Source organism: Juglans microcarpa x Juglans regia, chromosome 5D, assembly GCF_004785595.1.
Source record: "Juglans microcarpa x Juglans regia isolate MS1-56 chromosome 5D, Jm3101_v1.0, whole genome shotgun sequence".
Lineage (NCBI taxonomy): Eukaryota > Viridiplantae > Streptophyta > Magnoliopsida > Fagales > Juglandaceae > Juglans > Juglans microcarpa x Juglans regia.
Window position 1 is genome coordinate 26,940,234 of NC_054602.1, and position 12,495 is coordinate 26,952,728.

At 34.4% G+C, this 12,495-nt stretch overlaps 1 protein-coding gene across 2 annotated transcripts; it reads left to right on the top strand.

Moving 5' to 3' along the window:
• The first annotated feature begins 2,738 nt into the window (after positions 1 to 2,738).
• LOC121264655 (cell division cycle protein 48 homolog) lies at positions 2,739 to 8,537 on the top strand. 2 transcript variants are annotated; one of them, XR_005940539.1, is made up of 10 exons: positions 2,739 to 2,916; positions 3,064 to 3,229; positions 4,268 to 4,496; positions 5,586 to 6,352; positions 6,460 to 6,681; positions 6,779 to 6,850; positions 6,946 to 7,227; positions 7,428 to 7,787; positions 7,973 to 8,376; positions 8,494 to 8,537. XR_005940539.1 is itself a non-coding variant. In XM_041167931.1 (9 exons), exons 1-9 carry the CDS (start codon positions 2,888 to 2,890, stop codon positions 8,264 to 8,266), a joined length of 2,421 nt encoding a protein of 806 aa, XP_041023865.1. In that variant the 5' UTR covers positions 2,739 to 2,887; the 3' UTR covers positions 8,267 to 8,514. The 2 variants fall into 2 exon arrangements, 1 of the variants encoding a protein (XP_041023865.1); XM_041167931.1 differs by having other exon boundaries at positions 7,973 to 8,514.
• The last annotated feature ends 3,958 nt before the right edge of the window (positions 8,538 to 12,495 follow it).

Sequence of the window (12,495 nt, forward strand, 5' to 3'; positions counted from 1 at the left end):
TGGCGAGGTCCTTGCTTGCCAGTTAGGGCATGGTGGGCAAGCTTCGAGCTCACCCACCAGATATGGTGGTGAGCTGTGATGTCGCCCGATGGCGAGTTTTGTGCTTGCCATTGGCGACCGCCTTGGGCAAGCTGCCGACTCTTGTGGGTTGTGTGTATGGCAGTCTTGAGCTCACCATGTTGGCGATAGAAAACGCTGATAGAGTAGATGGTGGTCACTAGCAGCTTCGCTCTGGTGTGGGCGAGCTCCATATCCATATTGAGGAGGGACCGACAAGCCCAAGGCTGTCAATCAACTCCATGAGGATAGGAGAGCACGGTCCGTATGGGTGTGGAGGTTTCAATCTCATTGTGGTGCAAGGAACGCCATGGTGGCAACAAAAACCATTGATAGGCTAGACGTTGTGCTTGTTGGCTTTCTAACGATGCCATGGACATGTGTGGAGCTAGCGGGTTGTTTGTCCGCCCATGCCATGGACATATTTGGGGTTTTTTTTTTTTTTTTTTTTGTGTTCAATAACTGCCCTAATAAAAAAAATACCAAATGAAATGGAAAAGGGCGTAAAGTGAAACTTATCTGCTTTTATGGAGGAGGTCTTGTGAGCTAGACGATCATCTTTTTCTCTTAGAGAGTGATAAACTGCATCCTACAAATGGCGTCAAATTGTTGATACATTTTTTATGCATGGCTGAAACCCAATAATATAGTTGAATGGTCCACAATGATTGCTTGGATGTTAATATAGTGTGCGGATGCTCATTCATGAAATAAATAATAAATAGAGTAGATAAAATATAAATAAAGAGAAATAAAGATTTACATGATTCAACTTAAAAGCTTACGTCCATGGGTGGTTTGGGAATGAAATTCACTATATTTGGTGATTTTAGAGTCTCTCATAACCTCACATAACTCTCAATACAACAGAGAAAATTAAGATTCTTAAGATTCTCAGGATTGAAGAAGACACCTTCATTGTAGAGATTTAGAGAGGAGCCAACAATTTGAGGGATCTCCATTTGTAGAGAAGTCTATAAATCTATAGATATTCACTCATTTTATAGATGCGTATTTCATTTTTTGGAGTAGTTGAGTTCATTTATGTCATTTTCACATTTTAATGTACGAGTCAATTTCTCTTATCTTTATCTCATCTTGTTTTATTTATTGCTTATATAGCATATATTCCTTTATTATTGGTGATGAGTTTGCTATAGGATGCACCCAATTCAGTTTATATCCAAGAGAATCTATATCTACAAAATTGAATAACCTTTACACGTCGTATTAATTTTCCCGTCATTGTGTGTTACTTTATTTCATAGTTTAACATCATCTCGTATTTTATGGGATTCTGACTTTTGTCTGTTCATACGGTAGATTTGAAAAAAAAAGAAAAAATTATATTTGAAATTAAATGACGTAAGCAAGTATATCATAGATCTAAGAGTCAACTCAGGGACACTCGCGATTTTAGGAACAAGTTATTAAGGATATATATTTTTTAGCTAAACTATTAAAACACTCAAACATTCATTTTGTTTAAAAAAAAAAAATTGTAATTAAAAATAATTTTTTTTATATAGATTTTAAATTTAGTATAGATTCTAAAATTACAAATATCATTTTTCGATAAAAAATTAAACAAAAAATTGTATAAGGCAAACAAGCTCTAATACGAACATTCTAGATGATAGATGAATTGGTTGAATTCAAGCGAGTCTGGCCGCTGAACAATCTAATATGAACATTCTAGATGATTTTAGAATGTTGAAGCTAAAGCTTAGTTTTTTAATTAGATATTCAATTAAAACAACGTTCTAATCTCTGTTATCACCTGTATTATTGGCAAAGACGGGTGACGGTGCAAATGAGAAGGCAAAAGGGTTAGTAGTATGCGATCATGATTTTTTGTGGTGAATTGTATTTCTCTTACAATGTATTAACTTACGTGAAGTTAACTGAATAGATAGTTATTTTTGTAAATTTTTTAGCCGGGACTTTCTCTTGTTAATATTCTATTATTTTATGTGTTTGGATTATCACCTGAAATTAAAGAATGACATTATAAATAATATTAATAATAATTAATAAAAAAAAATAATCAAGCGGTGGGTAATACCAAAATTGAACCTCACCTCCATACTATTATTAATAAAAATCAATTTATTTCCATTCCTTTTTTGAAATAAATAATTCTGGATATAGATTGTATGTAATATTTATATAATTCTTTCTTTTTTAAATAAGAAGAAAATCAATAACAAATCTACTATCGTTCTGTTTGGATGTTGAGTTGAGTTGAGTTGAAATGAGTCGAATTCTTTATAAATAATAGTAAGTTGAGATAGTGAAATGAATTTTGTAAGGTGCACCTAATATAAATTTAGATGTGTTTGGATATTAAAATGAGTTTTGATATATTTATGAGAAGTTGAAAAAGATTGTGGATCCCGTATATAAAGATATGTTAAGTTGAAAAAAATTATAGGTCCTACGTATAAATAAATTTTGAATTGAGATAAATTTACTGATTTGAAAGTTGAGTATTTAGATGTCAGACTCAGTTTAAAATTAGATTGATATCAATTCATCAAATGAGACCTAAATAAATTATTTTTAAAATTGATTATTCTTATATTTTTTAATATTTATTTAAAGAAAAAAAAAAGAAAAAGAAAAAGAAATCCTAGCCATATTTGTTAATTGTAGAAATGTAAAGCAAAACTAAAAACGTTTTCTTTCCGAACAAGAAAAGAGTTGTGCTCTCTCTCTATCTATAAATATCCCTGCCCCATTCCCTTCTCTCATTACTTGCTTTACTCTTCGTGTTTCTCTTCTCTGCAACAAATTCATCGTCATCTTCGTCTTCTGCTCCTCCTCGAGCATGGCCAATCAAGCGGAATCGTCTGACTCGTAAGCCAGATCTTGATTTTCAGATCTGTTCTTTTTATTACTAAGATCCATATGGATTCGAGTTTTAATTATAGTCGGTATAATCTGATTTATTTTTAGTATTATTTTTTTTCTAAAAAAAGATTGGGAATGCTTTTTGATTTGCAGTAAGGGAACGAAGAGGGACTTCAGCACGGCGATCCTGGAGCGCAAGAAGGCCCCGAATCGGCTTGTTGTGGACGAGGCAATCAACGATGACAACTCGGTCGTCACGCTCCACCCAGATACCATGGAAAAGCTCCAGCTGTTCCGGGGCGACACGATCCTGATCAAGGTGAGCTATTCATGTTCTTATTCGGAATTTTACTCGGATGGGTTTTTTGTTTGTGAGTTTTGTTGTTGATGTTCTAGGGTTGATTTCTTTTTGGATTTTTTTCACTGTATTGGGTTTATGGAAATTTAAGGTTTTGGCTGGGGATTTAGTATTGTATTGTTATTTGGGCTTATGGGTTTTCTGTTGGGTATTTAGGATCTTTGAGCTCGTTAATTTTTGGTGCATAAAGTTTGGTTCTTGGAGCAGTTGTTGGGTCAGGTTTTATTAATGCTGCTGGCTGTTTATACGCTGAGATTGTGATGACTAAATTTGGTGTCTTATGCAATTGATTGAGCTGAAGGTAACGTTAATAGAGATTATGGATCCGTAGCTGTTTAGGGGACTACTTATACCATTATTTTAGGTCCCAATCAATTAAATACGTTTTGTATCACCGGAAAATCCAAAGGGTTATCGGGTCAGGATTTACTACAATTGCTTGACATGCGTTTGGATAACATCCTTTTTTGATTGGGTATGGCTTCAACTATACCCAAGCCTGCCAATCAGTTGACCATTGACATTTTTTAGCTAATGGTCGGATAGTAGATATGAACCCATCACTTGGAGAAAGTAAAATGAAAACCATGTCTCTAGAACCGAGAACTAGATACATTAATTCATGATTACTTGACATGCGTTTGGATTATATTTGTTTGATATACTGTTATAAATATAATTGTGAACGTTGCATGTCCATGTTTTCTCACAGGTTGTGGTCTATAACAATATTATTTGAAATTTGGCCTTGATAATTATGAATGCTTTCTTTAATTGATTTTACCTATAAAAAAATTGAGTGCTTTCTCAAACACGTTCCTATTTGTGTGCTTTTAATTCTTTCTGGTTCTCTTAAGTGAGAGTTTTGTTGTGTTTTTGTGGATTTTTGCTTGTGTGTGGATGCGTGTGCAGTACCAATGCTGAACTAGTTGCTTGAGATTATTAACGGAGACATTTGTTATAATTTATGTATATGTCTTTATTGTGTTTGATGTTTAGGGGAAGAAAAGGAAAGATACCATCTGCATTGCTCTTGCTGATGATGCATGTGATGAACCAAAGATAAGGATGAACAAGGTTGTGAGAAGCAACCTGAGGGTTAGGCTTGGAGATGTCGTTTCTGTTCACCAGTGTGCAGATGTCAAGTATGGAAAGCGCGTGCACATACTTCCCGTTGATGATACCATTGAAGGGGTCACCGGCAATCTATTTGATGCGTATTTGAAACGTGAGTGCCTATTTACAACTTTCTTCTTAAGCTAACATCTATGTATAAGCACATTTTTTTCTGTCTTATACGACTAGTGTGTGAATGAAAAAGTGGTTCTGTTGTAGAAGCAGAAGTTTGATACCTAAATACATAATAATTGCGTTAAAGTTCAATTGAAGAAGCTAATAGTAACTTGCAGCCATTGCTCACCAACCTAGTATTGTTCATTGGAACTGAATTTTGAATTAACCAAAATATTTTGTTCATAATTAATGAATTTTATGGATATAGTGACTTACTAAAGGCTTACCATAAGTAAAAGTATGTCGAATTAGATGCTGATGTAATCTGAAGACATTGTTTTCAAGAATTTATTACATTTTTTTGATAAGTTTTATTGCTTAACTGTAACGTAGTTTGATAAAAAGATCGTGCTAGAAGCCGAGATTGTAGTTGCTTTCCCAGAAGTGCTTATTGTATTTGACTATTACTAATCAGTTCGAGGCAGGGCCTAGCTGATCAATCTCTTTCACAAATGCAACCTGAATATGTTTAATATTTCTGTAAAGTCCCCTGCTTAAAAAAAAGAAAGATAGAATATGTATTTTTTTGCATGGATTCTTCTGTCTAAGTGTATTTTTTTTTATTATGAATTATTTATGTTGGTCAACAATGGTGGTAATTTTGCAAGTACCCACATGCTGATTATTGTGCTTTGTGAAGTAGAATACTTACAATTTGAAGGTGATTATAAAGTAGTATGTCTAGTATAAAATGTGCTTCTACAATCTATTTGTGACCCGAGTTCAGTTTCCTCATGATTTTGGAGCAATTTCTTTATGTACTTGTATATAACTGATTTCATTTTGTGTAGTTGTCTCAAAAGGGAAATTATTACTTTAGACCTTTGACTTGTATTGAGCCTCTGCTGATTCTCTATCATGGCACGAGTTTCTTACCAAATCTTGGGTTATTAATACTCAATTGTGTGAAATAAAGTTTTTATTTTATGCTAAAACGATTTGTCTTTCATTGACTAGTTGCTGAATGTTATTGTGGTGTGAATAATTTCTAAATCTAATTCATAAATGTGTTTATCATTTACAGCTTATTTCCTGGAGGCATACCGCCCAGTGAGGAAGGGTGATTTATTCCTTGTGAGAGGGGGAATGAGAAGTGTAGAGTTCAAGGTTATTGAGACTGACCCACCAGAGTACTGTGTGGTTGCCCCAGACACAGAGATCTTCTGTGAGGGAGAACCTGTGAGAAGGGAGGATGAGAATAGACTGGATGAAGTTGGTTATGACGATGTTGGTGGTGTTAGGAAACAGATGGCACAGATTCGTGAATTAGTGGAGCTGCCCCTAAGGCATCCACAACTATTTAAATCGATAGGTGTCAAGCCACCAAAAGGAATTCTGTTGTATGGACCCCCTGGGTCTGGGAAGACTCTAATTGCCCGGGCTGTTGCCAATGAAACTGGTGCCTTCTTTTTCTGCATCAACGGACCTGAGATCATGTCAAAATTGGCCGGGGAAAGTGAGAGCAACCTCAGGAAAGCATTTGAGGAAGCAGAGAAGAATGCTCCGTCCATCATTTTCATTGATGAGATTGACTCTATTGCTCCTAAGCGAGAGAAGACTCATGGAGAAGTTGAGAGGAGAATTGTTTCTCAGCTCTTGACACTTATGGATGGGTTGAAATCTCGAGCACATGTTATTGTCATTGGGGCTACAAATCGTCCCAATAGCATTGACCCTGCTTTGAGAAGGTTTGGAAGATTTGACAGGGAAATAGATATTGGTGTCCCAGATGAAGTTGGACGTCTTGAGGTTCTCCGTATCCATACAAAGAACATGAAGCTTGCTGAAGATGTAATGTCGAATACGCGCTTTTTTTCTTTCTGAAAATTTTTGCACTTTTATTTGTTTTAACAATTCTTTTTGAATCTAATTGAATATTCTGGTTTTTGATGGAATAGGTTGATTTAGAAAGAATTGCTAAGGATACCCATGGTTATGTTGGTGCTGATCTAGCAGCTCTATGTACTGAGGCCGCACTTCAATGCATTAGAGAAAAGATGGATGTGATCGACTTAGAAGATGAGACAATTGATGCGGAGATACTTAATTCAATGGCCGTTACAAATGAGCACTTCCAAACAGCTCTTGGTACAAGCAATCCATCTGCTCTTCGTGAAACTGTAAGTAGTTAGCAATATGTCACGGTTGAAAGTCTTATTGTTGATCAGGCAACTTTCTTGACTGGGATCCCTTATATCGAGTTTTTTGTTCTGCTAGGTTGTTGAAGTGCCCAATGTCAGTTGGGAGGATATTGGAGGTCTCGAGAATGTTAAGAGGGAACTTCAAGAGGTAAGTGCTGTTTCCATGTTGGTGATGTGTTTACGTTCTATCTTTCATCCTTATGGAACTTACAACTTAGGTTCCTGTATTAAATTCTCCTGCAGACTGTTCAATACCCAGTGGAGCATCCTGAGAAATTTGAGAAGTTTGGAATGTCACCATCTAAGGGAGTTCTTTTCTATGGCCCTCCTGGATGTGGGAAAACACTGCTGGCCAAAGCTATTGCTAATGAATGCCAGGCAAACTTTATCAGTGTCAAGGGTCCTGAGTTGCTTACGATGTGGTTTGGAGAGAGTGAAGCCAATGTACGTGAAATATTTGACAAGGCCCGCCAATCTGCTCCTTGTGTTCTATTCTTTGATGAACTTGACTCAATTGCTACTCAGGTATGATCATGCTGACATTTTTTTTTTTTTTTTTCAAGATCATGGTGACTTATCCGGGATTTTGGCAATCAGCAAGATAAATCTTAATTTGTATATTGTATTCTGATTATTCAGCATGGACATTCTTCAGCTGAGAACATGCTGCATTGTGCCTTCTCATTTGTTTCCCATCATAAAATTTTGTTTGCCATGTCATGCAGAGAGGTAGCAGTGTAGGAGATGCTGGGGGTGCTGCTGATAGGGTTTTGAACCAACTGTTGACAGAAATGGATGGCATGTCTGCAAAGAAAACTGTATTCATCATTGGTGCCACCAACAGACCTGATATTATAGATCCTGCACTCCTGCGACCTGGTCGTCTTGATCAGTTGATCTACATCCCTCTTCCTGACGAGGAGTCCCGCTTCCAGATATTTAAGTCTTGCTTGAGGAAATCTCCAGTTTCCAAAGATGTTGATCTCAGAGCTCTTGCCAAGTATACTCAAGGCTTTAGCGGTGCTGACATTACAGAGATATGCCAGCGTGCATGCAAATATGCCATAAGAGAGAACATTGAGAAAGTATGATTCTTCCCCCCCCTTCCCGCTCCTTTTTTTGTGTTCTCAATATATAGGCTTGAATACAACTGAAGTTATAGCTTCAATACCTAAATGAATTTATAGCTTATATCTATAAATTAGTTTATAATTGCGTTTCCATATAATTTCAATTCTTGGAGTTAAGCTATTTTTGGTGCATTCTGCAGGATATTGAGAGGGAAAGGAGGGGAAAAGAGAATCCTGAGGCAATGGAGGAGGATATTGAGGATGAAGTGGCAGAGATCAAGGCAGCCCATTTTGAGGAATCAATGAAGTATGCTCGGAGGAGTGTGAGTGATGCTGACATTCGTAAATACCAGGCATTTGCTCAAACATTGCAGCAATCAAGAGGGTTTGGAACTGAGTTTAGGTTTGCCGATAACCCTTCTACTGGGGCCGCTGCATCTGACCCTTTTGCAACTTCTGCTGCTGGCGCAGACGATGATGACCTTTACAGTTAGACTTGCCATGGTGTCTTATTTATTATATTTGACATTCCTACCTTTATTTTCATTTGTAATCCAGTACACGATGTGGTTTAAGATCTTATTGAATTGCCCTTGTCCAAGGAGGCCTCAGAGGAGTTTAGCCACCTGATGACTGCAAATTGGAAGAAACGGTTCATTGATTCGATAGTGTTTTTTCGCTGTGGTGTCGTCTGGTCCATTATTGAATTGCCCTTGTCCAGGGAGGCCTTAGAGTTTAGCCACCTGATGAGACTGCAGATTTCAAGGAACGGTTCATTGATTTGATAGTGTTTTTTAGTTGTGTTGTCTGGTCCTAATGTCTTAACCGAAATGCTACGTACAACCGGTGTGTAACCGGCTGACTGCCACATCAACATCTATCAGAACAATTAAAAAAAAAAAAGAGTCAACATCTATCAGAACAATTAAAAAAAAAAAAAGAGAGAAATTTGAGAAAAGTAAATCTTGGGAAGAAAATTCATTGGACTGTAAATATCCGAGTAAGGGTAGAATCTCAAGAAGAAGATTTGAGAAAAGTTTCATATTTGAAACTTGAGTGAGAGCATTTTGCACAACATAGAGAATTTACATTGTAAGCATTTCAATCTGACACATCTACCTTAGAGGCACTTCACTCTCCGCTCTTCAATAATTTCCTGGTGGGCTCTCTCTCTCTCTCTCTCTCTCTGAGACACAAAACACCTACTTTTCTGGATTTGCAAATTCATACTGTAGTGTTTTCGTTAGTATCAATGTTACATATCAACATGTAAATATCATTGGGGTTCATTAAAGATAGTGCTGAAGCCATGCCGAAACCTATATCAAAGGAAAGGATGCCGGTTGTTGTGTGGGTGGACTCGACTTCATCTAGTTTTAAGCAATCTATCTTTCTCATGTTTCACCATATGAAAGTCCATTTGATCTCCTTTAACTCTGCCCTTGTGAGTATTTCTGGAGAGAGATGGAGATTCGTGACTTTTTTTTCTCCCATTCATTTCCTTTCTGTGACTTGCTCTTATTTTCTTTCCCCCGCCTATTGCAATCAGTGTTTCATTTAATGAGGTGGAGATTCGGTTGCACAGGCTAGTTGCAAGAAGCATTTTTCATATCTTAACGTTAACTTCATTTGGGTTAAGTATAAGCATGAAAGTGAGTTTAAACTTTAAAGCAGACAGATTTAGCTAGTCTTTCAAAGTTCAAATACAAAGTTAAGATTTTCTAACTTTATAAATAGGTATATATGAATGTTTATAGTTTTTTTAACCTTTTAATTGGTTGCCAAAGTGAGCTCAACCTATCTCAAAACAATGATTGATGAGAGACCTACTATTTTTTTAACTTTTTTATAAAAATGTTAAACTCATCTCAACATACTTCATACATTTAAATACATATTTCAACTTATTTACATTCAAACACAATTCAATGAGACTTACAAAACACTATTATTCACAGATTAACTCAGATAATTGAAGATCACCTCATCATTCAAACACAAATTTATCTTATAACATACTCCCTCATAAGTGAATGCACTTAATTTGGGGCATTGGTCAACTTCTAAAAAATGAGTTTTCCTTCATATTTTAGATTCCAAATATAGATATTTTATACAAAAAATGATTTTATAAAAATAAAGCCACAAATTGAAATGACTTGTTGCGAAATATTATATTACAATGCTACTTGATTAGTGTAAAATAAATCTAACGTATTATATCTATCCAAATTAATTTGTCAAACTTTATTTTTGTGCATATTTGTCAACATTGTATCTCTTTCAAATAAGATTAGCACTACTCATCAACAAATAAACAATACCTCGTATATCTCATGCTGTGGTTGTAACTGGTATGAGCTTTGGGCGGGCTTACGCTTCTCGTTACACGTTGCGTGTCAAGAAAAAGTTACTATAAGTGTAAGAGGGTTCCTCTTGGCAGTACATCACGAGCCCTTCTTAACATTGAATTATGATTTTTATAGAACAACTCGTTTGTTTTCGTAAAATTTTTTAATTTATTTTATCTCATCTAATCTAATTATTATAATTTTTTTAAATTTCTACATAAAATAAAATAAATAATTCAATTTTTTTAAATCTCAAAATAAAAATAATATTAAAAAATATATTCTAATAATATTTTATTTAATTTTTAATTTTTATGTCTAACTCATTTGTAAAAATAAACCAGCCTATTGAGACCCAATAATGATTGATACAAAGAGTCAACTTCTCACCCATATATTTGATCTAAAAGTGACGCAATAAATTCGATTTTTTGCTCAAATTTCAAGTTTCAACGTACAAATAATGCCTGCTTGCAAGCAAAGATTAGATATAACATGATTAATTAATGAGACTAGCTACAAAAGGAGGGGTGATGACCTTAATCCTTAAGATGTAATATTTTACTGTGCTTTTGAATCTGATGTTTACAATATACTGATACAATCGTAATCTTTTCACTACTTTCAATGATTTAACATCAAAGAAGATATTATAGCTTTGATAATGAGAGGGAAAAATAGATCTACTCTCCTAGTTATTGCAGAGTTACCTACCAACAATGCCAACACGTGGATTTGAAGACTTTGAATTAGAGAGATTTGGATTTTTGCTATGATATGCATTTGGGTGGGTGGATGGATTTGGAAGGAGAGTTTGGGTTTTGGATCTTTAAAATTCAAACTCCTTATTTATATCATATATTAAATCTTGGATTTGAAATTATGGCTTATTTGAAATCCAGGTTAAAAATCTAAATCCATCCAATTTCTTTTATTTAAAATGTAACCTTAAAGAGCATGAAAGTAGTATATATGGAGGGTGGAGAAGTCTGGGATTGGAAAGTAAGAAAGATATTGGTGGAGATAGGCAAGAGAATAAAATTAAATTGAAATAAGGTAAAAGTATTTCTTTAAGGCTAGAGTTTCTTTGAAATAAGGTAAATTGAAATATGTAAGATATTACTTTTGTATAAAGTATTTATCAAATTAAAATAAAGGCATGATAAATGAAAGATTAGGTATTCTATATAAGTATGGATGACGTGGTACTCCCATCAAACTTAAAAATAACATGCCATTAAAATTAATTATGTAAGTACTACTTTTTAATGACATGTCATTTTATGATAGATTGAGAGTACCATTTGTCGGTACTCGAAGCTTACCTAATAATTACTTGTGATAGATGGAAAGGATTAAAAAAAAAAAAAAAAATCTCTCATAGTTATTCAATGTGGAGAACCGAAAGGAGGATGAAAGTCACATGCTTAAAGAAGACCTAGGTTTTAGTTTAGAGAGGGGAATCATGAGAGCTTCTCTATGCAATAATTGTTTTTGTATAATCATTTTATAGTTAAGAGTAGTTTTAATAATACTTTATAATAAAAGTTACTTTCAATTTGATAAATCACATTAAATCACGTCAGTTTATGATATTATTTTTGTATAATCATTTTGTGATTAGAGTATTTTTAATAATACTTTATAATAAAAGTTACTTTAGAATCGGATGAATAACATTAAATCACGTCAATTTATAATATTATTTTTTGTGTAATTATTTTGTACTTATAATATTTTTACTAATAATAACAATAAAAATAAAAATAAAAATAAGTGATGCTGATAGAGCAAAGAAGGCTTTGGAATTAGCTCACAACCCAGGACTTATATATGGGCTTTGAAAGGGACTGAATATACAGGGAACAAAATAAGGACAGGGTACAAGACAGGCAGCAGAAGAGCTATCAGAGTTGCAACCAACGACAATAATCTGTAAACTTTTTCATCCGTAGGATTCTTCTTTTAGGGAACTACATGCGTCCGTCCATAGCTAGGGGGTCCTACTCCTAGGACTTGGTTTGATTAGTACGGAGTCTTTTTTATTTTTTTCCCCCTTTTTTATTTTTAAAGTAGAATTTATCATAGTTTCAATGGAACTGATCATGTGGGTAGGGAGTAGTAGTGAAGAATCGTTGTAAAAACTAGTTCCCAATCCGTGTAACTTGTGGGAATAATTATCATGCATTAATTATCTAAAATACCTTTGATATAAAGTGTCTAAAGCGCAAGACTTTTCTTATCTTAAGGAATGAAGATTTTAGTCCCGTTATAAGAAACGATCTCATTTCATTATTATAATTTTTTTAAATTTTTATATAAAAGATAATAAATAATTTAATTTTTTAAATCTTAAAATAGTAATAATATTA